Below are 26660 nucleotides of genomic sequence, written 5' to 3' on the forward strand. Positions count from 1 at the left end.
CTTCACTGTGGAACAAAGCTTTTTAAACCTGGGATGTTTTATAAGGCTGCCTGTGTTATACCCGCATCTGGCTTTGGCAGTGAGGACAGGCTGATGTAGACAAGCTGGAGTTTGATGTATCAGTATGTAAAAAGCCATTCAGAGGATGCACATGAGGATGGGCATGGGCACTGGTAAGATTCAGGCAATCTCTTTCATTCCTACACCAGGATTTTGTATCTCTACCACCATTAGGATACAAAGACGTGGGGTAGGAAGCTCCCTTGCATATCTGCTACTGGGGTTGCTAAAACCTTCCTGGGCCAAGGTGGAGAGGCCTGAGGCTTTTAGTGTTAACCATGCTCAGCAGCCACTCAGCTGTGAACCATGAAGCACCATGGCAGTGACCAGGAGATGTGCTGCCTCTGTCCCTGTCAGCACTAAGCCACTGTGAAGGGAGGCTGAAGATGTCTGGGGATCCATTTTAACCCAGCTTTGCAGGTTTGTTGTGTTACTTCTGAGGAGGGTGAGGATGAAGGCAAGGTGCAAATTGAGACCAAACTTTCCATTAGGCTAAATCAGCTGTGTTAAGATGGGTTTGAATGACAGCAGAAATGGGCAGATGCTTCTGCCAATAAGCTTTTGACACTTGTACCATGTTGCAGATGTGTCAAGCATGTGGCAGAAATATGCAAAAAGTTCATTATAATACAACTAGTTTCATCTGCTGCCTGGTCCCCTTGCATTGCTGTGTTCCTTAGCTGCCTCATTAGGTGGGGAGTAGGCCTGATTACTGACTTGTTTGTCAAGTGACAAGTCAGGCTAATTAGTTGTGTGGGCAGAGGATTGGTTTCAAGCTCATCAGGAGGGCATCCTCATCCTTTCCTCAATCATATGCATCCTGCAGTGGGGTTTGGCGCAGGAATTTGTTTGTGGGTTCTTCTTCTCTAGAGCTTATGAACAGAAAATTTGGGCTAAATGGGGCACTGAGAGAATCTTTTTTTAGCCTGTCACACTGGAGCCGTGAATTGCAGCAGCGCAACTGGCACTTTTGCAGGGCGTAAGGAACACTTCCTTGTCACCCTGCAGGGTATGTGGCGGGAGTGGGCGTGCAGAGATAATCGAGTCACTGAGTGAAGTGGCAGGCCTGTGTGGCTGATTTACAAATACCAGTGTTCTTTATTTACACAGACATGTAAACAACAGAAGGTAAACAACACCGCCCAGCTCGGTCTAACAAACAGGCTGCTGCTGTTTCACTTCAGGACCTGAGGTGTTTTAGACATTTCACAGAAACTGTATTGACAGCAAACACAGGAAGGCTACGAGGTTACCTTGACTCTTTCTTCTCTGCACGGGAATCGCATGCACGGTGTGGCAGCGCGGGGGAATGGCACCACCTGAGGCTGCAAAACAAGGGTATGCAAAGAACCCACTCAGAGCTTGCCTTAAGTTCAGGTCTGGCCGGAGTCAGCAGTATTTGTGAGCAGTACCACTGCAACCAGTCTGTCCTCTGACAGCACTTTCCACCCAGAGATCTGAAAGCACTCTGCGAACAGACTGATCAATCTTCGTTGCATCCTTTGCAAATCACCCCGTTTATATACAAGGAAATAAAGGGAGGGCCTTCAAAGAGCGGCTTTCCCAGAACTCAGGTTTTACTGGTCTCGTTTCCCAACCTTGTGCTTTAAGTATAGCACCATTCTTTCTTCACAGAAGTATATAGCTTCTTGACATTTTAGGACAAGCTTTTGAATTCAAAGAAATGCCCCAAGTCCTGGAGGTAGAAGGGCAGTGAACGGTCCCAATCATGACCAGAAGCTGTTCTGCTCCAAAGCTGCCCCTGCTGAAAGAGGAGCCAGCTACTGTGCGATACATTGCACCCAATCCCAAGCTTTTTCAAGTTTGTCTGAAAACAGAACTAAGGGAAACATTAGCTGCAAAAGAAAAACTATTCCAAAACAACAGTGCTGATCTGGTGTCTTGCAAATTTAACGGCAACAGTAACCCATACACACACTGTGTTTCAGTTAGTTGAAATACTTCTAAGACAAATGTTACACTAAATTTATATAACAGAAAAATACCTAATGGAGAAATAAAGAGTTCAGGAAGTTTGCTGCTTTGTGCCAAGGAACAAATTTCCTTATAGTTTTAGCAGCAAAAGAATCAGCTAGGGCTTGAACAGCATTGACTTCCCAGCTGTAAATTCACATTTTGGTTATACACACACTTCCTAAATTAAAAAAAAAAAACAAAAAAAAACAAACAAAAAAAAACCAACAAAACTTATCCAGATTAACTGGTATTGGATATGTTGTTTGGTCTTGGGTTTTTTGTTTGTTTGTTTGTTTTTGTTTTTGTTTTTTTTTTCCTTGTTGTGGAGTGATAACCATGGCTTGAACCCAAAACCAGTTTCAGCCTTTTGACCTGTTTTCTAAGATGAACTGCAAGTTCGATGGGCTCAGCTTGTACACTAGATCAAATTCAAGCATGTGAGAATTGCTGCTAAAAAAGCAGCTGGGAAGTTGTGTTTGAGCACAGTATTTAAATACTCAGCTGCCTTCTCTCATGCACATTATGCAGCAAGAAGTTTAACTTCTATCCTCCCAGTTAGAACTACAGCCCAATCTTCAGTTATCATAGGAAAGGAAATGAATCAACACAACCATAAGATACACCATTTACAGCTGCCAGTACAGCAGCAGGTAAGATAAAGACAGAAAAAGAGGACTGTTTTTCTTAAATAGGCATTCCTGCAATCCTTTCAAACTCCCAGGTGAAAAGGAAACCTAAGAAATTCTCCTTAAATAAAAGCTATGTACAAATTGCACACATTGCAAATGGAGCACTGAGATCAGTTACAGAAAATAAGATGTACAGTCTTCACTGATAACATCTCTCTTGCTATAAACAGTGATAAACAGCATATGCTTTCTTCAGATGTCAGAACCCAGCAAGACAGCAATATTATGTACACAGGGCTTGTTTGCCTTCTGCCTCCCACAGCAGAGTCCCTCCAAACTCTGTTTTCACTTCAGAAAGCTGTGCAGTGACGTTCCTGCGCACCGTGCCGCTCCTGCTCGGCAAATCACAAGAGAGCTGTCATTGCTGTCTGGCTTATGGGCTTTAGGCAGTCTCTGGGCGTGGAGTAACCCTCGCCCCCGAGAGCAGTTTGCTGGGGTTTCTGGTAGTCTGTGCTGTAGCTCATGGAGGTCAGAACACCATTAACTTTGGGTTTGTCATAGTTTATGACACTCTGGGGTGTCTGATAGTCTCCGTTCCTGGTGTCGGTTTTACACGAACTGGAGAAGCTGCCAGCGGTAAGGGACTGTATCTGAGATGAGGCGACAGGAACGTTGTAGCCGTTCTCAGGGGGGAAATTATTTTCTCTTGCTATGTGCCGCTCTATGATGGGGGTGGCATACTCGGGCTCTTGGCTGGTCAGGGGCAGAGCATATTCGTGCCTGTTAGCTCTGTGAGGGCAGTGATAGTGATTTTCAAACTCAGAACTCCCCCTTCTTCCCTCCTCTTTGGTGTCCATGGGGCGAAAAGTAGATCCTTTACGCGTTACCGTCCCAGTTCCGATCATGAGAGGCTGCTGATAATCTAAAAGGAAGCATGAAATGCTCAATAAGGCATAGACTGATTATCTTGTGTATGTAATACTTATGCATAGATGGGTATTTTATACTGAAAAACTACTCTGTTATTCAAAAATGTGGTTACTGGGGATGTGAGGAAACCTTTCCCCAACACCAATCCTGTAACCTCCTTCAGCGAGCAAGAGTTGCAGAACACGGCAGAAACTCTTCCACAGAGAAGCTCCAATCTGCCACCTCTTTTTCTACTCCCTCCCTCCCTTTCCCTACCTACCCTCCCAAATAAGTTAACATTTCTGGAGTGTACTTGAAAGCCCTAAAAAATAGTGAGGTCAACAAAATATTAGCAACAAACTGGACAAAGGACATTGCATGAAGATCCACAAGCAAGAAGTTCTCCAAAATGAGTGTTCCACTTTTGGAATAATTAAAATGCCCAGAGGATTCTTAACGAGCCGGCTTTATTTAAAAGGCATCTCACAGCAGCTGACTGACAAGAAGGATGAAGTTAGGCAAAACGGCAGCCAAGAGAGTCAATGGAAGTGTGAAATGTGCTAAGCCAGCTCAGCATGGCTGCAGGCGTGCCAGGGGGAATGAGCTTGGGGGGAGAAGTGGGAATGGTGCTGCCAGAGGAACTGGGCAGTCACCCAGTCAAGGGGGATGGCAGGGATAGAGCTGGCCTAAGGCAAACAGCCTGAGCAGGAGCTGGAGTGAGATGGAGGGAACACAGCCTCAAGGAGTGTGTGTTTGCACCTCTAGCTAAGGTAGGTGCCAGGCTGCCATGTGAGGAGAACTGAACGAGAAGGTTTCCTGAAAAAACAAGCAATACTATTATGAGAAAAGCAAACGTTCTAACTTTCTTGCTTTGGCGACAATCTCTTACAGATACTAAGGGTGGCCTGAACAGCTCTAGTAAATGACACTGCTGAAGTATCGTGTTTTCATGCAGGCGTGAAGAAGTTAGCTTGGTTTCTGTTCTGGCATCGCGGTTCATCTGACATGAGCGTCGAATTCGATCCCATATGTCCTGTGAATCTTTTTGGCAGTTTCTGGCTGTGTCCCAAACTTCAGCATGTAGGGTGAAGGTGTTATGATATTTCTCTAAGTAAGTAGTGCAGCTCTCCCCAGCAATGCTGCCGCCATCCCCAGAAACCTCTCTCGCTCAGGATGGAGCATCTCGGCTTCCTCCTGGCTGCCTTTGGGAACCAGCAGGCAGCTGGGGGTCTGAAGTGAGGGAATTCCATGTAGCATGATAACTTGTATGCAAATTGTGTGTTCTCTGCAATTAAATTATTAAATGGCACATTTCTAGGTTGCATTCATGTTCTTATTTCACGTTTTTTATTTTTAAGGAGACTACAGGTGAAATGCTAAGGCTGGGAATATACCTGAGCAAGGCTGAGAGTTTAGATTTCCCACAAACACAGCAGGAGGGGATGGTGGAGAGAGCAAAGACTTCCCAGATATGGCCAAGGAACCTAAAAACCTAATATTTTGTGAGCAACCTTTATTCATTCTTTTTCCTTAAAACTGGGTCTCTGCATATTTATATTGAAAGTTTCTATAAAGGATTGAAACTGTCTTTGAAAGATATTGAGAGCAGCACCATATGGAATTACAGTAACCATCCATTTGTTTTTTAAATGTATTTCTCTGCCAAACACAATGAAGAAATTCTAAGGAATTTCTAAGGTCTGGAGGCTGGAAACAGGAAACTAATCTTTCTTCAAGAGTGCTGATCACTGATCCCATGAAATGGCTGGTCTCACTAGCCTTACCAGACAGACTAGACTAGGGGGGGATAAGATGTGCTAAGAGGATGAATTAAAAAATCATCCCTTTGGGATGCAAATAGTACTGATGCTCTTTCATTGGGATTTGCTCTATCCAAACAATGACCTGGAGCCAGGGTAACACAGGAGAGAAGTGCTGTGGTTGGCTTACTTCTTCTCTCTCATCTACCTGCCTCCTCTTCAGGAGACCTCATCTCCCAGATAGTTCAGGAAAGCTGCACGGGAATCTTAGCACAACTTCCAGCTAGGCATGAAATCCCACCATAAACCAAGTAATTTTTCTAGTTGATCAGCAGCAAGGGGCATCATATTTTGTTCTATTTCCAGAGACACTTGTGTTTAAACAGAAACACAAAAATTAGTCAGCAAAGGGAAGCAATCCTATCCTAGGCACATTCTGGCACTTCATCCATGCCTGAGCGCCTTCCATCATTACCTTCAGCTATAACCATTTCAGAGTCAGGAAATTTTTCCAACAACTCCAAGAAAACAAAATTCCAAAACAGCGGGTCTTTCCCTCCCTAATATATTTATAGCTGCTTCACTATACATTTGGGATGAACATGAATAAATCTATTCCTGAGCCTCAGCTTGCATAAGAGCTGAAGCTTGTCACATTGCTGGGCCATCCCTCTCTCTGTTACTGTCTTTGCACACAGAGCAAAAGGGATCCATCTGAGCGGGAGCAGCTGTTACCTGCCATGTCACTGGTGACCAGATCCAGCTTTTGTGGTGTCTCCTTCTCGTTATTATAGCTGATGGTAAATTCAGTTGACTGATGTCTGGTAAAGGGCTGCTTGATTTGTTTCCAACAACCTATGAAAAAGAAATGAAAATATAAGGCTTATCAGCAAGTTAAATGCATGGACTCAGAAGACTGACAAGTAAGTTTAATTTTTGGTATACTCATTACTGTCAATATATTGAAATAGTTTAAAACATGACTAAAATGGGCTGTTTGTTTTAAAAAAGCCCCCTAAATTTGGAGGGTGAAGTAAGAAGTGAATCATCAACTGGGATTTCCAAGTTTATATAAGATTTTTTGGCAAGAAGGGCTCAAACTCTGTAGGTGCCTACAGTGATGTCTTAACAAAGTATATTGATAAAATACCAACTGTAAGTCAGTTCTGTTTTGGCATTGAATATGTGGCAAAAATAATGCTTAAAATTTCTCCTTTTTTCTGTAGATTAATGTGGCTTCTGTTTTACTGGTATCTGAGCACTTGCATTCATCAATTAACTTGTTCTCACAACATCCTTGTAAGACATAAAAGAAAAAAATCCACAGTGGCAGGGACTTGCTGGAGCCTGTACCAGGAGGTCTGTGGAGAGGTGAGTTTGACTCACAGCTTTGTAAGCCCCAAGCTTGGTTCACAAGGGCTTAGGAGCTTGATTCATGAAGCAGACATACAACAAATGAACTGACTGGGTAAGAGGCTATCTCCAATTTCTTGGGATTTGTCCTCATTAGCAAGTGAGAAAGGATTATGATGTGACCTTGAAAAATCATATTAGCAAATATGATGTTAAGTACAAATTAATTTTCTAATGAGGGTGAGCTGCAGTGGGTAACAGCGTTCCTTTCACTGACGTCAGCACCTACTGAAATTTTGGAGCTGAGCTATTGCAAGAGACTTGTCAAGAGACATATGAAGTGCTCAGTGGTTTGGTTTTTTTATGGAAAGACGAGTTTCAGAAGGATATTCCTCTACAGAAATGGTTGGCCAGGAAAAACACCCCAACTGCCAAGCTGATGGGAACCCCACTCTAGAAAATGTTATTGAGCAAGACAAAGAAAATACTTCATCAGGATTTTGCAGTCATCTCCTAAAGCAGTGTGCTCAAGCCAATCCCTCATTCAATACAGTTCACTGTTATTAGACTTTATAAATACAGTTTCAGTCAGGGAGGGCAGTGAGAAGAAAATATTAAAGCCATAAAAAATTATTATCCCTTGCTCTCTTAGAGAAAGGCAATCCCCTCTGCTGTGGGGAAAAGAAAAGAAAAGCAGCAATTTTCTGCAAAATAGGTATTTTGGAAGTGGGAAGGAAAAGGAGGGCACCTGGGAGCACTCTTACATGCTAATTTATGCACTCTGTATAATAGATCTTTTGTTAATTGCCTTTCTGTCATAGAAACCAAATTATATTGTTTCTCAGGGCACTGTGCTAGGATGACACAAGTGGGACTATCATTTGCTGTTTCCCTTGTATGAAGAGGTGAATTTGAATGAGGAAATGTGGATGCTATTTCACAAGCATTAAATGCTCAGTTGCATAAACCCCTTCCTGCTGGCCCAGTGGACAGGACAGGACAAAGTGCATGATTCTTCACTAACCTGATTTCTGAGTACTGGATAATCCATATGAAAGTCCTTTGGCTTCTCGCCTGAGAGGAGAGAAAAGGGTTTATAAACATCAGTACTTACAGCATTTCAGCTTCATGCCTTAGCTCCAGCAGAGCCTATTTACTTAGTGGTTGAGGACAAGGCTCACTTTGATTTCCTGGAGGTTGTTGTTTACTAGAACATCAGGCATGCAAACCAGCACTTTGACATTTTCTTTTTCTCCATCTATGTGCAAGTTGTGAGTGCTGGTGTTCAAATTTTTGGGGCTGGCACTCATTAGTTTGATGTGTCTATGTTTAGATATGTCACTCTGGGCTGTGTTTGGGTTCTGCTCTTCTGAATTCTTTGGCTATTTTATAGATTTACTGGGAATCCAGGGCAGAGCTGAGTATCACTGGTGATGAAGCAGCATCACCAGAGCATTGCTTACACTTCCAAATCCCCATCTGCTGACAAAAGCATTTCCTGGTTCGACATGCAAGTGCAGGTTCACAGGAATGGGCATCTAGCAGGAAGCACAGTTAGCACTGCTTCTTCCAGTCTTCAGTCTTGTGAGATGAAATAGCTTAGTTTTAGCTGCTTGCACCACTGTATGTGTGACTCCACAGAGCTGAGCTCTGCTTCCAGCATGCTAGGTCAAGTGCTCTAACTTAAGGGAGTGGGAAATAAAAGAGGGAAATAAAAGAAACTAAAAGAAAATAAAAGAGAGAAATAAAAGAAAATTATCTGGATAGATAGCTTAAATCTTCCTTCCCTTCACTGAATTTTTATTTGGCTTTGGTGTAGAAATTGTCCGGTCTTTGACTGCTTTAAACCTCAGTGCTTGTAGGTATATGGTAGGCTGAAGAGAACAGCTGGCTATGCACAGTTCTGACCTGCTTTACCTTCACTTTTCTCTGACTAGAGGAGGCATACAGTAAGAAATACAATTTACAGAGACAGGTGGGTTCTACTTTAAAGAAAGACTGACAAATAGGATCAATTCCCAGCTCCCTGGTAAGGAGGCTCTGGAAAGAGGAGTGGGACATGCTAGCTAGGTACTCACAAATGCCTCCTTTGACAAAAACCAGTATCTTACTTGCGTAGGGCTGTGCAGATACAAATTCCAGAGAACAAGAACAGAAACAGCACGATGAAGATGGGGACAATTATAGCTGTAAGCTTTAAACCTGCATGAGAAAAAAAAAAAAAGAAGGGATAAAAGTTTAAAAGGTAAATTACTCTAAAGCTGGTAATTTTTACTACAGCAGAAGTTAGATAGTGTTGCAGGAATGCTTCTTGAAGAGAGCATGAAAATGTACAACTGTAAAACTAAAAGACTACTCCTCAGCCATGGTTGGATGCCATGTACACATGTGGAACAATGTTGAAACAAAATAATTGAATATACTTTCTCAAGGGTTATACTTGGCATCTATATGTATCCTTACAAAGAACAGTTCTTATTACACACTAGATGACTTTTAAAAAGCCACTCATGCACACTCTGTTTGCAGTTGCTTATAAATCTGCCAAAGGAGACTGCAATTTTACATGCCAAGTATCTGGCTCATGCTGAACTGGCTGAAACATTTCAGTCAAAATAGTTCAAAGATTTCCATGAGGGAACCTAGGGAAAAACCTGTTTAGCTGCTGTTAAATTCTAACACAACATGCTTTAGAGCAGGGATTTGAAAATTAGCAGTGGGGTGGCTCTTGTGTCAGGAGTGTGCCATTCCCTGTTTCTACAGACACTTGCCAGCTGTGAGAATAAGGCAGTAGAAGTGTCCACAGGGTATTTACAGTTTAGCAGATGAAATCTCAGTAGATTTCCTTTTCAGTGTACATGGATGGTTTACTCATACTGCTGCACAGATGAACTGAGCTTGTTTGCTCTTGGCAAGCAATTTCAAATTTTTTTTTCTTCCACTGACTGCTTCTTACAACTAGTTTTTTCACAGAGGTATTTCTACAACTCTCAGCTGCCAATGGGTACAGTGGGCATTTGGTACAGTGGGTCTGGCAATTCCTGCCTGGGTATGAGCCCACCAGTCAGTATAAGCACCAAATTTTGTTTGTTTGCTTTTTAAGGTCTAAGAAGTTAGCTCCACAACATTAAAAGATGAAGACTGTAAATTCAGGGAGAATTACACAAATTAAGGTTGTCTGAGCCCCCATAAACACAGGCATTATGGAAGAGTGTTTAATTACACAATCAGGCACTATTCTATGCTGCTTTCAGGTGGGAACTTGCTCTGGAAGGAGTCATGGTTGTGTGGAGAGAAGATAATACTTTTGTGAGACGACTCCTTCACATACTAAAAAATTCTAAAATACAGGATGAGAGTGAGGAAGAACTCTCCCAAAAATTGCTGCTGAGTGCTCACTGTATTCCCTTGAGCCACCCACCAAGCATGGCAAATCAACCAATATGACAGGGAAACCAAAGCCCAATGTTTAACACATCAAGGAAAATTAAGGCTTTCAATCTCTTTCTGTGCCTTAAGACAAAAAGAACTTATTGCTCCTCCTTCTTCTCTCTGTCATTAATAAAGTCTGAAGGGAAAATAAAAGTTTTGATTTGTGAGAAAGTTTAAAGTTCACTCAGACTGGGCTGAAGACATGATGCATCCTAGAGAAAATGCAGCACTAGGTAGTGTTACCCAAGCTAGTTTCTTCGGAGGGGATGGGCTCTGTAACAGTCCTGTCTTCTTTTCCAAGGGAGGTTTCTGTGCTCTGACTCGGTTTCTGCCACATGGAATGCGTGAACGAACTGTTAGCTGCAAGAGAGAAGGGGGCATCAGTGGCACCAGGCAGCACAGGGGGCTTCAGAGGCACCATGCACTGCTTACCCCCTACCTGGCATTATTCGACAGCCCATCAGCTCCAGCTTCAGTGCTATTCTTTGGTTCCAGGTCTGAGGGATAATCCGCACGTAACGGGCCACGATGGGAGGGATGAAGTTGTTGCGCACTATGTCACCAGAGTTGGAGTTGCCTTGGAATACCTGCAATGAAAGGCGCACACATTGTCTGCCCTGTTTTAAAAGTCTCTTCCTTCAACGTGCTCCTGACATCCAACTTCAAAGATTTTTTCCTAAGACTAACACACTGATAACCTGGGATTCAGCCACAAGATTTTAGGAATTGAGAGTTCTGGGAAGAAATAATCTTTTTAGTTGTGCCAGATGATCACATTTTTCTGCTAGCTCAGAGGAGAAAGATTATCACCACTTCAATACTGTGTAATTCTCAGTTAATGTATGCTGGTATAATGCTATCATATTTTATTTAAGAGCACTGCAGCACCCTTTCTTGGAAATAGGGGACAGAAACATAAAAAGAAAAAACTGAGGTGGACCATTTCTAGGCATTTTAGTAAAATGGTCAGTTTTCTATATCAAGCTTGAAGAATGACTATTAATTACACAGTTGTTTCTGCACTTATACAATATTTCCCAGACTCAGCTTAGCCCCCTGTGCAGAACAGTCATCCTTGCAATATTAGTTCTTGGAGATGCTTCAGCACAATCTAGGAAAACTTAAAAGCCTGATGAGATAGAGAAGTGAGCTCAGCATATCTTAGATAAAATGCCAGGCCATATAGGGTTCTGATGGGACAGGTTCTGTCATGCACCATAACTGAAACCAAGATCGTATATAATACTTTCAAAGGATATTTGTATATAACAAGTCACTGTGGGAAACTGCAAGTCTGCATATTTTAAATAGCTAAGCCTTTGCAGTTCACCCACTACTAGGTTGATTCGTCACTCTTTGGGCCAGCATCCCCTCAGTTTAACATTTAAAAAAATATTAACCCCATTAATGTTGGAAATTTCTTGCTATGCAAGCTAAGAAAAGCAGAGCTAGCAGGAAATCTCTCTTCAGCTCTGCCAAACTTTCAAAAACTGTCATCAGCCCTGAGGATGGCAGAGCCTTCTCCTGAGGCAAGCTGAGATCCCTCAAGAATGATGAGTGGAGGTCTGACTTTGAATATAGTGGAGACATGGAAGAAGGCTTTTGGGATTTCTTTTGTTTGAAATGAAACATGAGGTTTTCAGGGGAAAATGTTTTCAGACAAACTCCACCAGCAGCTCTGCCTTTCACCCAAGGGGTTGTTTCATTTGGCAGGGGGAGGTGGATTGACCATCCCAATGCATTTGGAGCTGACCCTCAGCTTTGCTGGTGCCATATCAACAGCATCCCTGGCACGGGCAAACACTAGCTGAGCTAAGGACTTGCCCCAACAGCTGCTGTACTGCTCCAATTACAGCACTTTTTTAAAAAAAGGGTGCAGACATACACATGCCTCCCTGTGCGTGTCCCACAGCTTCACCAATCCCTGGATAACTTCCTTGTTTCGACAAGCTCACTATCTACTCTGTAGCCATAAATTACACTGGTGAAGACAGCCCAAGTCTAGACAAGTTTGAAACTCCTAATTGTTCTTGACAGTGAAAGCCTGCCCTTCTATGTCAAGACAGGATAGGCATTATTGTTTTGTGTTTTCCTACTCTTCCCACTTTCCCTTACCTTTTCTTCATTGCTCAGAATCCCTTTGTAAGTTCTCCATTTTGAATTATTATTTTTATAGTTCATTGTAAATGTCTTCACATAAAAGTTGAAATTCATGGATCCAGAACCAGTGGTCTTAATCCCTTTTAAGAAAATTCAAGAAACATTTTCATTTGCTATGTGCCTGTTTTAAGGAAACATTTTCAAATGCAAACACACACACCAAAACAATTCCGAAAACTTAGTCTTCAAGGTGTTAGTTTATTTTCCAAACTGTGTTGAAATTGAGTTTAAAAGTTGGGTGAAGAATGGAAATCTGTTTTAAATTGTGAACTTAGACCAATGGATATTTTTAACAGAGCACAAAACGCTCAGGGAGCTGGGTCTGTTCAGCCTTGAGGAGAAATGACTGAAGTGACCTCATCAGTGTCCATCAGTATCTAAAAGGAGGGTGTCAAGAGGACGGAGACAGGCTCTGCTCAGTGGTGCCAAGCAATAGGACAAAAGACAATGGGCAAAAACTGATGCACTCGAAGTTCCACCTGAACATGAGTCAGAACTTCTTTACTGCATGGGTGACTGAGCACTGGAACATGCTGCCCAAAATGGTTGTGAAGTCTCTCTCAGTGGAGATATCCAAGAATTACCCGCACACAATCCTGTGCTGTGTGCTCTAGGATCACCCTGCTTGAGGTTGGGCCATATGACCCACTGTGGTGCCTTCCAGTTTTACTCATTCTGTGATTCTGTGACTCCAAAATGAAAATTGCTTTTTGATATTATGGTCTGTATTGGCCATCTTTACATCTTTAGCAGCAACTGTAATTTACATTTTTACAACTAAACCAGGAGATGGAAACAGGAATTTCTTTCACTTCGGCCTTGTTTCAAAGGCTTTAATGACTTTCGTGTTTCTTATTGATTCCAGATCATCCACCCAGACTCTACTGCTCCCTATGTAAGTATTTTGTTCTGTCAGCATGCTTAAAGATCAGATATGCATGACAGTTGAGTTCAATCCTATATCCCCATAGGAAGACCAGTCTTGTAAATAGCCATGATGTTTTAAACAAGAAAACAATATTCCTGAGTGCAGAACATTTAATTACATTTAACAAAAGAAACGTTGCATGAGTGCACCCTCAGCTTTTCAGCTGCATTCAGTTTCTTCTCCCGCTGAAACGCTCTAATAACCAGAGAGCGACATACCCGTTATTCTCTTCTTCTCTCCCAGGTCTATCTCCAGCCATTCACGGTTGCTGCTGTGGTTAGAAGCCCAAGACCATCCCGGGACTTGTAGCCAAGCCTTGTCTGGGGACCACAGGAGTAGTTGCCCAAACTCATTGGTCTCCTCCCAGTAGGAAGATGCAGTAACCTGGCTCTTGGAGAGGAATCCCTCTTCCAGACTGAGAGATTTGTTGCAGCCTAGGAGTCCCCACACAGACAGGCAGAAGGAGTTATTTTGCATTTTCACAGGATATTTTTATATTAGGCTAGCAACATTTGAAGACCACCCACAACAGCAAAGTCAGACGTTGCTGAATCTAGTGCTAGCCTGATGCTCTCCATTAGCTGTGGTGTTTACCAGTCAATTTGTAGTGTATGATCCAGTACCAGAGTGCTGAAGTCCCAATCCTTTACCAGTCTAACTCCTACATACATGACACCTTCTGACTACATCTGCTATTTTTGCCATTTAGTTTTTTAATCTCTGCACTTTTGTCTCATTCCTGTGAAGACATTTTTTATTTTTAAATTTTTCCTTCTGAGACATAATATTTATGTTTTGAGATTGGCATTAACTAATTCTGCTGTACAAAACATTTCACAGATGAAGGCACTGTACTGAGAGGAATACTTTACTGTAAATATTTCATGATTCCCACCTGCAATTAGGGCTAGGAAAGTTACTCATTAGAGAAGCTCCTTGATACTGCTGCCAAGATGTGATATCATGAAGATAATATCTGTGTGTAAGTACTACAAACTCCACCAAAGAACCCACAAAGTCTCTGCACATCAAGGTTCTTCAGAGAAAACAGGCCAGTGGAATATGGTTCAATGAAGTTAAAAATAATTCCTTGGCAGATTCAAAGGCCTATACATGCTCTACAGTTTTCAGTAGAATAGTAAATGATTTTATCTCAAATGAGTGAAATATAATTCAAATGAACGAATGCGAACTTTTCCCCCCTCTTTGCTGTGTTTTATGAAAATGAATGGCTTGACAGATTAAAAGAGGGTTTTGCATCTTGGAAAGCCATAAACAAAATGCCTTCTGTATCAGTGCAATATAAATATATTTTAATTTCTCCTATGTTTTCTTTCTCCGTTTGTATGATGAAGATGGAAATTACAAATGTCTGAAGAAAAACTGCTTTCATTTTCTGTGGCCTAAAGTACATAAAAAAGGGATTATCTGATTGTCATTTTTCATATGCTGGCACCAGAAATGTAACAGCAGAATACTATTTCTGTTTCCCATCTATGTGCGTATGACCGCACATATTCTGTGTTTTTTTCTAGCTCACTTCACATCCCTTCAATTTTTTTTATTCACTTGCCAATTTTAAAAAACTGTTGTCCTAAAATATCCTTCCTAGACACAGCCTGACAGTCTCCTGATTATTTTTTAAAACTTTAACAGACAATATTTAAGTAGCTAAAAACAAAGCAATTTTTCTTACCATTTGAAGTAAACGTAAATCGCTTATCTGACAGAGAACCACTGTAAGAAAAGAAAAAGGTAATGAGGTGGTCACAGGAGTGCTGAGGTAGAGCTTCAGAATCACTGTTTATCCAGTAAAATATCTCTGGCCAGACAGCCACTTTCTCTGCTGGCTGGATACTGACCCTCTTAAGAACACTCAAGTGCATCTCTCATTGTGACTGAAATCAGGTGATTTTTTAATAGTTTTGAGCATTTTTTAAAGCTTTAAAGTGACTTCCCATTGCATCACCCTGTTACTCCTGCTATTTGTGAAAGAGTTGACATTTGATGGAGACTAAACCACACCAGCTCTGGCCATTCTTACTTAGGCTACAGGTGTGTCATAGGATGAAAATGGGATGAAAACTATTCCTTGTTTTAATCTGGGTGGGAACCAGTTCTGTTATAACCATGGCCAACATCTCCCATTAGGAATGGTTCTTTATGCTCCATTAACCACATCTATGGCTCCCTTTTTCTTCCTCCTCCTGACATGGACTGTTTTGCTTCAGGGGAAAAGCCATTTCTTGGGCCATTCCACACAGTCCTGCACAATGCAGGACAAGATAAAATCACTACTCTAAGAGAAAGCTGAGTTTTCCTTGGCCTCTCAGGGAGCCACTTTCTAATTCCCAAGGAAATGCCCCTGAGGTTTCATTCCAGAAGCAATGACTCCAATGACTGGCTGTTTAATAAAAAGAAAACCCAGGGTTTTAACATGAAATTAGTTTAGATTTCTTGAAAATCTGCCCCCTCCGCTGTCACTTCGATTAGCTGCATGCATCACTGGCCCCTTTTGAAAAGCCTTGGCTAGCGTGACTAAGCAGTAAAACAACTTCTGCACCAAGCATGGAGACAGTTCCCTTTTAGGCTGCCCTTTCTTTGTTTTTGGCCAGGAAAATTTCCCCCAAGGTATTGTCTGCAGCCTTACCATGGTGTTATATATTTTGCAGGGCTATATGTTTTGAGAGCACTGCAAATGGGGAATAGGAAAGTGGTCCCATGTCAAGGTCAATAAAAATACTGCCTTTTTTGTCACTGAGGGAAAACTAATGACTACAGGCAAACTAAGCCCTTCAGAGCTCTGGGTGGGAGCTGATTTATTTGGGCATGTAGGCGGCTGAGTAGCTAGAAGGGGAAACACAAGCCCTCCTGCCCACATCTTCCCCACAGGCAATCCTTAGGGGCAATCAGATGCACAATGCTCACTTCAAACCAGTTCACATCACAGCCAAAACAGTTGTTGATTTCTTAGTGAATGAAAAGCAATTCATTTCAAGAGAAAAGAAGAAAATAAATACCTAGATAATCAGTAAAACCTACCCAAACCAGCAATCACAGTGCTCCTTAAATACTTATAATGAAAAAAAGTCAACCAGAACCCTTTCAAATAGAGGACTGCAAATATAGCAAATAGAGGAGGTTAGCATTTCTAAGGTCTACAAAGCTATGAAATCAAGCTGATAAATTTCTGCTGTAATTCACTAAAGAGAACAAGCCAATTCAGTAAGTGGTAATTCATCAGCTTCCTAATGTGACTGCTGGAATTTTGTCACACAGGTTCCACTTTGTCCTCTAAGGGAGGGTATAACTCCGTGTTCCTCATTTGCCCGACAACCTTCAGGCTCTTGCGTTTTATTTTTTTTTGCCAGAGCTGGTCTCAAGCAAGCTTCTCTTAAGCAGTGCAGGTTAACCCCAACTCTCATCTTTCACTGTTGACAAGCATGCAGTCTCTTGCATTTTCAAAGGCAAATGATTCCACGTGTGCAGATGTATGGTCACAGGCCAGGCCATGTTACAGCACCCTGTGTATTTCCACTGGAATATCACAACTGCCCAGTAAATCCAGCCACTCGGTCTTCATTACAGCATCTGGGGGTGCAGGTCTGCACATGAATCATGGGAAGTGAAAACCTCACAGATGCTGGAGTGTAACAAACACACTGAGAAATGGAGTGGGGAGGCCAAGGTCAGCTCTTGCAGGTGGTGGGTGAATGAGACATAACTCCACGTTAACAACACAGATGCTTAACAGCTCGATGCACTCCAGCAGCAGCTTTTGATGAGGTCAATTTCAGCTAAAGTCGCTAAATAATTTAAACCTTTAATACTGAAATCCGCTATAAATGAGATTTTAAAAGCTTGAGCAAGCTCTTATTTAAGGGCATCTAAAAAGCTCTTAAGGCACTGTTGCTCAAGCACCACTTTTTTCTTGCGGGTACTGGCTCATCTGCAGGATTTTCCTTCAGCATGTAGGTACTGCAGAACAGGGAAGCCATGCAGCTTTGTAGATGCTTCTTAAAAAATACTTTTTAAAGCACAAAACGCATTGGTTCATTTTCTTAGTAAACAGGCTTACTGTTTCTAGGAGCCCTTTTTCATGTTTTGAAACAAAAGCATTTCCCTACATACTCCAATTTCCCTTTCCTGAGCTCACACCAACAGTTCATCTGTTCTAGAGACTGTCCCAGCTGCCAGGTGTGGCAGAAACATCCTAGGAAGCCCTGTGCTGACACACCCATTTTTCTCAAACTCTGTGTCATCTAGTTTGTAGGCATACAGCCCAGTATGAGCCTGTGGCTTCCTGTATAACCTATAGAAAGCAACCTCGGGGCAATTCTGTCCCTTGGAGATGTGCATCATGCTCGAGGAGTGCCTCTGTGTGCCCCCATAGGCAGGAGAGCTACAGGGGCTCCTCCTCAGGGTGCTCTCTCAAGGGCCTCACATTAAATGGGCTAAACCCCCTGCACATGCACACTTGCAGAATTACACATTTCATTCTTTGCCCACTGGCTCTTGTACTGTGAAAAAAAATATAAATGGGAATCACAATTCATTTTCATTAGAAAATTTTATGTGCTACTGTCCAAGTTACTCCACTGGGATTATCAAGGGTCACAAGCATAGGAAGGTATCTGAACAGTTCTGTAACATCTTTAGATAAGGTACAAAGTATTTAATTTAGGGTTTCACTAAGCTGGCATGTGTGTGATGGAAAGAATTTATATTATTTGTTCTATGGAGGGGCTTGGTGTCTGACCAGAGCTCTCAGTCCTGCTTTGCTTGAGACAAGTTTACATTAATTTTCTTTGGCAGTTAACTTCCAAGAAAAATAGAAAATATTTAGGCTGTACAGTTCTTTGGCTATGATTTACATACTACCTAGCTTTGTATACTCCAGTGCCATTGTATATAAAGCATTTCAGTCTCTGCTGAAGTTTAAGCACAGCAACAGAGCACATTAATGTCTTTTTTTATGAATGAAACCATGACTGTAAAATTTTCAGGAGGGTGTGAGAAATCATGGAGAAAACAGGAAAATAGTAGAAAAATTACATATTGCTGTAGCTCTCATAGGCTATGGGACGGAAATTTCCCTTCTTAAAAAAGAAAAAAAAGGCCTCATGTAAAATCCAGATAATGTTTGAAAATTAAAAACTATAAACCAACAGGAATGACAGAAGCACTTGCTGGAAGGTCTTACTGTGCTGGATAGAGATTAGAGGATTTATTTCTACTTCAACAGCAGTACAATTAAAAGTCAGAAGATAAGCGGTAAATATAGCACACTTGCTATAAATATTCTAAAAGAGAAAAACTCTGAACATGTCAAAAGCACAATGTTTAAGAAGTTGTTCATTAAATCCCCTATGGCTCAATGGCACTTTTTACTTACTCATTTTTCCTAGCTTTTTTTAAACTTTAACATGAATTTATCATGATTTATTAGCACATCGATTAAAGCTGTTTGTTGCAGAACATCATACTCTCATGTATCTGCTAACAAAGTAATTTGTAAATGTGCTTTGGAAGGAACAGAAGGGAAAAAAAAACCCCACCACCCTACATGGTATAGAGCCACTGAAACTCTTCCTATCTCCCTTGCCAATACCATTTTAATAAAGCCCTAGAAACATTCCAAACATCTTTTTCTCCTCAAAACCGTGTTCCCACCTGCTTGTGCAGATGGTGGGCAGTGCCCTGTGCCCGGGCCGTGCCCCAGTGCCAGCGCCAGCTGTGGTACTCACTTGAGTGAGGGGACACCGTTGGCGACGACGCCCTCGTAGCGGCTGATGCCCTTGTGCTGTGTGACGCTGATCTGGCCGCCCAGCTCGTCCGCCACCACGCCGGCGTGGATCGCAGATTTGCACAGCAGAGATGTCTGAAAGGCAGGAGCCAAGGCTCAGGAAATCAATCTGGCAAACTGCTAATGCCTTCCCTTCCAAGCTACCAGTATACAGGTGTTACAGCTCATAAAACCCAGCAAAAGCTCAAGAGGAATAAGAGGCAGGGGAGAGAGAAAGAGCAGTAATCTTTGAAAAATATACACCTCCCAAAGTAATTTTTATTTCAAATGAACAAACAAACTATCTGCTTCTGAGAAGGTGCTGTAAGATTGTCACTCCTCAGGAAAAAAAGAAGTCAAAGGCAAGGCAACATTTCCTTGGGAAGATAAATCAATAATTCCTTGGTGTTCTTGCCTGAAGACAAACCTATCTATTACTGCACTTTAGGATTTGAATTATGGTGCACCTTAGGGGTTTGGCTATGTGTTGAGTAGCTCCTGCTGGGTTTTAAGTGCAGCCCATTTCCCATTATCTCAGGTGGGATAGTGCTGAAAAATACAGGCAAGACAACTCTTGTGCCAGCTAGGTGGCAATAACAGGGCTAGGGCAAAGCAGGAAAGGGACAGAGGAAGGTACAAAGAAGACTTTCTTAGGGGCTGCAGGCAGAGGCTGTTCAGGTTCACAGTGGGCCAGTTTGGGCTGTGCTACTGGACAAGCTGGGGTGCTGAGCTATCCCCTCCAGGGAGGGGTGGGGATGGTGGAGGCACAAAGGCAGCACATCTCCAGGGGAGCCCTGCAGGTTCTTCCCATCAGAAAATCCTCCTTAATGGTGGAGGGAAATTTTCTTTTGCAAATTCCTCAGTGCAGATAAAATCTGCATGAGGTCATGCCATGTGCTGCTTTTCTGCCCTAATCATTGGAACCAAGGGCAGAATAACTCCAACTAATGAGAACGTAATGTGGCATTTCTTTGTTTCTTCAGCTCTGCCACTTTCCAGGCTGGAGCCAGCATGCTTGAATAACTGGATGAACAGGTTAAACGTGAGCACTGACTTTTTGGAAACTCAGTGACTGTGATAGGGTGGGATTTTTCTTCAGTGGTGTGATTAGGCTTACTCCTCTGTGAGAGAGGTAAAGATTTCACAGACATGACAGGAGAAAAGTCCAGGGAGAGGGGCACAGAGAGGGCAGAGCTCTGAGTCATATGAACTGTGGATAAATGCAACCACTTCAACTTTTTCAGTTTGAAGAACAAGAAGTTAAAACAACCCAGGAGGTTGGTAGTTACTGGTGGCATGTGGTTAGGCAGTGTGTAATATTTATTTCATCTCAGAGTATATGCTAGGATAGTGCAGGCATAATCTTAAAGAAAGCCCACGTTTTACTGAAATGTATCTTTTTCACATGTGGACACCAAACAAGTAAAAGCAAAAATCATAGAAATATTTCGTACATGGATGAGCACTGCCTCAAGAAGGACAAACACTAGGCAGGCTTTTTCCAGAAAGCCAGAAACCACAAGTCAGTAGGTGTATTTGACAATCAGTGGACTTTGTTCTCACACAATTGATTTGTCTGTTTGAAAAGTGTCTCTGTGTGCTTATATACTGATAACTTACTTATATACTGATAATAAAAGGTATAGCAAAACAGCCCAGAAGAATTACTAACAAAAGTCAAGCAGCAAAAGTTGAAACCAAGTCGCTCTGTTCTTGTTTCTTTTGTCTTTATAAATTCCCCCCATTATCCTGTGTACTTACATCTCTGTATCCTTCTCCAATATTCCCAGAAATGTCACCTGCTATGTCTCTGCAGCCAGCAGGACAGTATCTGCTGTAGTGAGAGAAGAAAGGCTTGTTTAAGGCATGAACTGTAGTGACAATACACACAAACAAACTCCTACAAAAGAAACGCTCTCAAACCAATAAATATTTTAGCAGTAATTTCTCTAAATTACTGATGCTCTGTTAGTGAGTCTAGGAGCTAAATAAATGGGCCCTTGAGTTCATGGGTGGACTGAACACAGTAGCACACAAAGAACCAGAAAAGCAGTTTAGCAAGGGCATTTATTTCTGTTTAATTCTCTTGTTCTAGAAATGCTACCACACAAGTTTTCAGAGTAAGGTAAGAAGCCTATATGCACATCCAGACAGCAGCCAAAAGAGCACAATTTATTACCATTTCAAACCTATCACAAAGTTCAAGGAACTGAGAAATTATAGCTTGTCCTCAGATAATCTTGTATCAGCTGGGACGTGATCTGCTCCCAGAGGAAGCACTGGAATTTGAGGCTACTTTGAATTTCAAAGTGGAAACTCTTTTTACATATACCATGTATATGTATGCACTTAATGAGAATTGCTGAGAGCTCTGCAACTCCATTCCATCATTTTTCTGGGCCACAGTCTTCCATTCTGCACTATGGGTTCTCACAACCAGGCATTAGACCATTACTCAAAAAAAATTCACTTTTCCAGAAAACCAAGACTCTTTAACATTTTCTAACAATTGAATCAGTTGACAGATACTGCAAAGCAAGCCAGAATGCAGAGCTGCAAACCCTCTTTACCTGAATTCAGCCTTTGTGTAGTGGTTTGCTCGTTCCAAACAGGTGATTAGATCTGTGAAAATTTAAAAATGTCAATCCCCATTGTAGGATGTAAAAATACAGACAAATATTTGGCAGAACATGAAATTACATTTAAAGACCTCTCTGTATAATATTTCAGCAATTTTATTAGACTGGAAGCAATAGCTATAGTTTTCTTTCATTCTTTTCAACTCCCTCTTCTACTCTTCTTATGCTTTACAACTTCTTCAAAGTTGAACAGACCTCCAGAACATTAAATGTGGGAATGAAAACTTTAATCCCTCCTACCCCTCCAATCTATCACAGTGTGATGGGTGCTGGAGCTCAAAACACTGTGGAGCTTCAAGGAGAAGGCACTATTTCCCCCTCCATGCTAATCTGCTAATCTGGAAATATTTAGGAACAAACATTTAGGCAAAAGCTCTATGTCTGTAAAGATGATAATTAAATAGGGGGAACTATGCCACTAATCTTCTACTACTTTTGGATATCACCTTACCTGGATGATCACTGCTGGCATAAGACAACAAAAAGCCTCGTCCTGACACGTGGGATCCACTCTCAAAGTGAATAGTTGCCTCATTGCTATCTAGAATGATTTCTTTGGGGACAGGCATCACATTACCACAGTATGGCCCTACGGACAGAACAAAGAAGTTTTCAAAAGTTTAGATGACGTAATTAGCCTGCAAAAGTCTCATGACTAGCAGAGAATTTCATAATACACTCATTCTTTTTCAGTATCAACCCAAATGTTGACAAAAGGGTTTTGGCTTCAGTCCTTTACGGGTATGAGCTCTAAAGCTACCCTGACAAGCAGTGGCCAGGATCCAGTTGTCTCTGCATGGCAACAATTCCAGCATTCACATTTCTCATCACATAAGCCTTAAGAGAAGGATTAATGCCCTTCGACCTTTGAAGTACAGTGTGCTTACAACCAGCAGTAACTCATTAGAGAAAATGACACTACATTCAAAAGCAATCCAAGGGATCTAGGCAGGGTCCCTGAGATAAACCCTCCAAACACACACAGCTCATGCCATTGTGGCACAGCAGCCAGTCAGAAAGGATTAAGATCAGAAACAGAGCACCTGGTTTTCAAGGACCTGCATGTCACAAGCTGAATTGTACTACAAGGCAGTAACGCTTCACTTAGAACATTTCCTAAGCTTTTTCCATTTAAAAACACATGGAAGTACACAGTTCAAGCCTCTAGATTTTTAAAACAAAAAAGAGAGAGGAGAAAGGGGGGAATGAAGGGAGTGGGACAGGGAGACAACAGACTTGTGCTTACAGTGAATTAGATAAGGGTTTTATAGGTACCAACTGCAGTATCTTGGAATGGTCTTTGGGACACTCCTTTCTTGTGACAGCAGGCGTGCCCAGGACTCCTAGTAATTACATTTGCTCCCTCAGAAAGTCAATTCCCGAGGGGAGTGTTCCTTTGAGACCGCCACAGCCTTTGCATTTGCCTTCTATCACCGTACCTAGGCGCAAACACTTGTCCCTAGCTGCCCTCAGGCACAGATAATACAGAAAAATTCAAAGCAGTTTGGATATACTTGTGCAAATTTATGAGTCTATGTACAATATAAACTGCAAAGAAGAAGCTTTTGTAAGATGGCAAACAGACTTTTTTCCCCAGAGGAAAAAAAATCCAAATGACCCTTTACAAGCCCTCAGCCCATCTGTTCTGTTGAGGTGAATGACAGCTTTTGTGTCCTAAAGCAAGTCTTTGGGATGAAAAATGATCACTTTGATTTTTCCTAGACTACCTCATCTTGGTGGTGGTGGCTACTTTAGGGCAACTTCAGCTTCTGAGACACAAGAAATTACATTCACATCATGACACAAATTTGATGAGTGATACCCATCGTAACAGGCTCCTAAAAACTTAATTTTGCCTGATGCTCTGGGCTAGGAAAGGGGCTCTTTTCCAAATACTTCATTTGTCTTATAACAACTATAAGGTCAGCCTATAGGGTAGACCAATCAGAGCCAACGAGAGTCAGCTGTCAGCAGAATGGGACAAACAAAAGGAGGAACTCTTGTCCCTTTGGCTTATAAAAATCATATGGTGAAGGCAGGCAGGCAGAGAAACAAGCGATGAGTGTGACATTTCCCTGGAGTACTCATGTGTTGAAAAATGACTCACGACTTAGTCAGAGAAAACAATGTCTATAAAAAGGGTTAAACAAATTGCTTAGGAAATGAACTTATCAAAAAGACAGCATCTGACACTGTGTCATACCAGTCAACTGCACGAGTGATTTATTTGAGAAGGTCTTTTGTGTCAGGTTGCAGTGGGAGAAGTGCTAACTTAGATACTTTTTTGAGAGAGAGAGAGAGAGAAATGGGGAAAAGACAGGGAGCATTGCACATCTTCAAAATAAAACACCTGAGAAAGCTTTAGTCCTTTTCTTCTCTCAAGGACTATGTCTCTACACATTTTCTCACAAGTGTTCTTTGGCTTTCTCCCTCGCAGTGATTGGCAGTGACCTATCTACTCTGGAGGTATAATTTAGATGGCTGATTCACGCAACCACACATCACCTGGATCAGGGATGAGTGTCTCCTCCAGTAGCAAGTCTACACACGTTCCAGATAATTATACAAACAAATCATACATCATGAGCAAAACCAATAAAATAAAATAAAATACAAAATAGTCTAGACACACAGAGCTGTATAATCCAAATTGAAGCAAGAAATTCAGAAGCAATCAGCTTAAGAAACCATCATTCAGTGTCTAAAGACAAGTTTCTGCTATTAAGTAATAAATCCTAAAAGGTGACCAGGCTATGGTTATCTTCTGCCAAAAGCAGTTCTGGCGTACCAAGAGATTCCCATGGGTAGCTCAAAATAAAGGGAGCCTAGGATTAATTCCTTAAAGGATATAGAAGCAAGAACTCAAGGGAGGAATATTTTCCAAAGGTTTATAAGTTTTGTGCAAAGATTTGTAAGAAAAAAAAGGTGGTGGGGGGGGGAGCAGGTGGAATTTATTAATATTATGAAACATTCACTTATTCTTTTGCTGCAAACTAAGGAAGCCTTGCAGAATATTTCAATATATTTCTTCTCAACAAATCAGGTAATACCTTATCAGCACTACACTGTCAAGTCCTCAGACTTGCCTGGGCTGTCTATATGAATACTGTACAACCATAGTGAAGATGAGAGATGATGGAGAAAGCCCTGGTATGAAAATGAGAAACTTGCTTATAGGGTCCTGTAAATTTTTACTGCAGCATTTGGACTTGACTCTGGATAAATATTTAATTCCTAAACCTGGGACTTAGCCAGAAGTTTTTTAAGATCCCTTTTGAGAACTGCCAGATCACGTTATCAGTTTTTCATCTTCTAATGTTAGTTGTGAGGTGGGCTGTTTTGCATATTCGGCTTGAAAAACGAGTCATGAATGCTGATCTCTCTCAGCTTCCTGTTAAAGCGACTTGGCTGGAGCTCTGCTGGGGTAAGTAGGCAGGATTATTTGGTTTGTTTATAAGAACAAAGGAAAGAGTTTGATTTAATAAACAGATGTGTTACATGTGGTGAAGCTCAGAAGGTGTTCTCCATATTTCAACATTACTATATCTAGATGCCAGGGCCTTTTCTTCTTTCTGTGTCTCATTAAGAAGTTGACCCAATTGTGGTTCTGTCTGTTCACTCCAGATTCCTTTTATACATATTTATAAAAATTCTGCAGAAGATATATTAGGGGTCTAAGGATTTCAAGTATACTAATTTTAATGGTCTCCATAATTAAACTAACTTTTAATGCCTTTCATGCAGAAAATTTGATCTGTTGGTATGGTTTAGGTGGCTTAAATAAAACACTTTTGTCTCCAAGCAATATTAACATCCTGCAAGATACACGGCAAATTGTCTCGTGGATATCCTTTGGCTGGTCCCTCTGGAGACTGAAGAGACTATTTTACACATTGTTTATTTTTTCAATGTTAGCAATAGCCTACTGCTTTTGTCTTTTTCATAATAGTGTTGTTTTGCAAATCTGATGATCTTTACAGCATTGTCTGGTTTTATGAGGTCTAGTTTACTTCTGCTGTCAACCAGGCTCTGGCACAGCTCCTGAGCTTTCCTTGTTGAATTATGTTCCTTTATTTTTTCTACTTCCCTTAAGAAGTACTGTGCCCAGAGGACTCTCTTCTTTCACACCAGCTGGCAATGCCTACATGCTGCTTGTTTCTGTAGCTCTTAATACTTTCTGCCTCTTCTGTAAGGCTTTTGCTTCCTTTTAGAAGCAACTATTTCCCTCTTCAGCTATTCAATGGCCAGTTCACTATGCTCATTCTGCTTTCATATTCCTCAACTTCATTTGAAATCTGCAGCATGACATTTGCAGAGGTCTTTAAGAAACTTGGTTTAGATATTAAATAATTATGTCTTCTGCTCAACAGAGAATCTTCTCCCATTTGTGATGTGCAGAGTAAGCTGTCATTGGCAGGCAAGATGCAGCAACAATCCATGGATGTGCCTCTAAAGGATTATTATGTCTTAATCCATTTGTTTGGGGAAAACAATGTTTTAAATTGTAATCTTTTCTCAAATAAATAATTTTGGAATTACTTCAGTAGCTGGGGAAGGACAGGGGATGAGATGAACACGGATTACACTTGTTTCACTTCAGAGCTAAAAACTCATCCACAGTGCAAGTCTTTCACAAACAGTTCACAAAACCAGCAAGGATCTGTTGTATGAAAACACCTTCAGTCTCAAAATTCACCTCCATCCCACATTCACACAAATGCTTTGATAAGCAGTAACTCTTCCTCTCCCCCTTACCAAGAGAGGTCCTCTTTGCTCCAACCCTGACATGCACGTGTGCAGCAGGAACCAGCAGGACCCTGCAAGGACACAGAAAGTGCCGCTCCATGTCCTTCCTTGCAGCATGCAGGGAAGGTGGTGTTTAACACTCTGCAGATATGAGATGACAGAGCAGTCAGGTTGAGACAGCCTAGTTATTCAACATTTAACTCTGTGCAACACAGTCTGACCTCAGGCTGAGTGGTAAGCATTTCTTGTTTCAGGAAAAACAAATATAACTTTCGGTTAATG

At 41.6% G+C, this 26660-nt stretch overlaps 1 protein-coding gene across 1 annotated transcript in view; it reads right to left on the reverse strand.

The window, feature by feature from the left end:
* Positions 1-1131: 1131 nt before the first annotated feature.
* Positions 1132-26660, reverse strand: part of DCBLD1 (discoidin, CUB and LCCL domain containing 1) — a 46215-nt gene continuing 20686 nt past the window's right edge. Inside the window, 13 exon segments of the mRNA XM_053974486.1 lie at positions 1132-3588; positions 6071-6190; positions 7713-7762; positions 8800-8890; positions 10364-10480; positions 10560-10707; positions 12236-12360; positions 13427-13642; positions 14905-14945; positions 18956-19089; positions 20755-20827; positions 21564-21615; positions 22084-22221. Of these exon segments, the coding sequence (XP_053830461.1) occupies positions 3071-3588; positions 6071-6190; positions 7713-7762; positions 8800-8890; positions 10364-10480; positions 10560-10707; positions 12236-12360; positions 13427-13642; positions 14905-14945; positions 18956-19089; positions 20755-20827; positions 21564-21615; positions 22084-22221 (1823 nt within the window). The 3' untranslated portion in view covers positions 1132-3070.

Source organism: Vidua macroura, chromosome 3 (assembly GCF_024509145.1).
Source record: "Vidua macroura isolate BioBank_ID:100142 chromosome 3, ASM2450914v1, whole genome shotgun sequence".
NCBI lineage: Eukaryota > Metazoa > Chordata > Aves > Passeriformes > Viduidae > Vidua > Vidua macroura.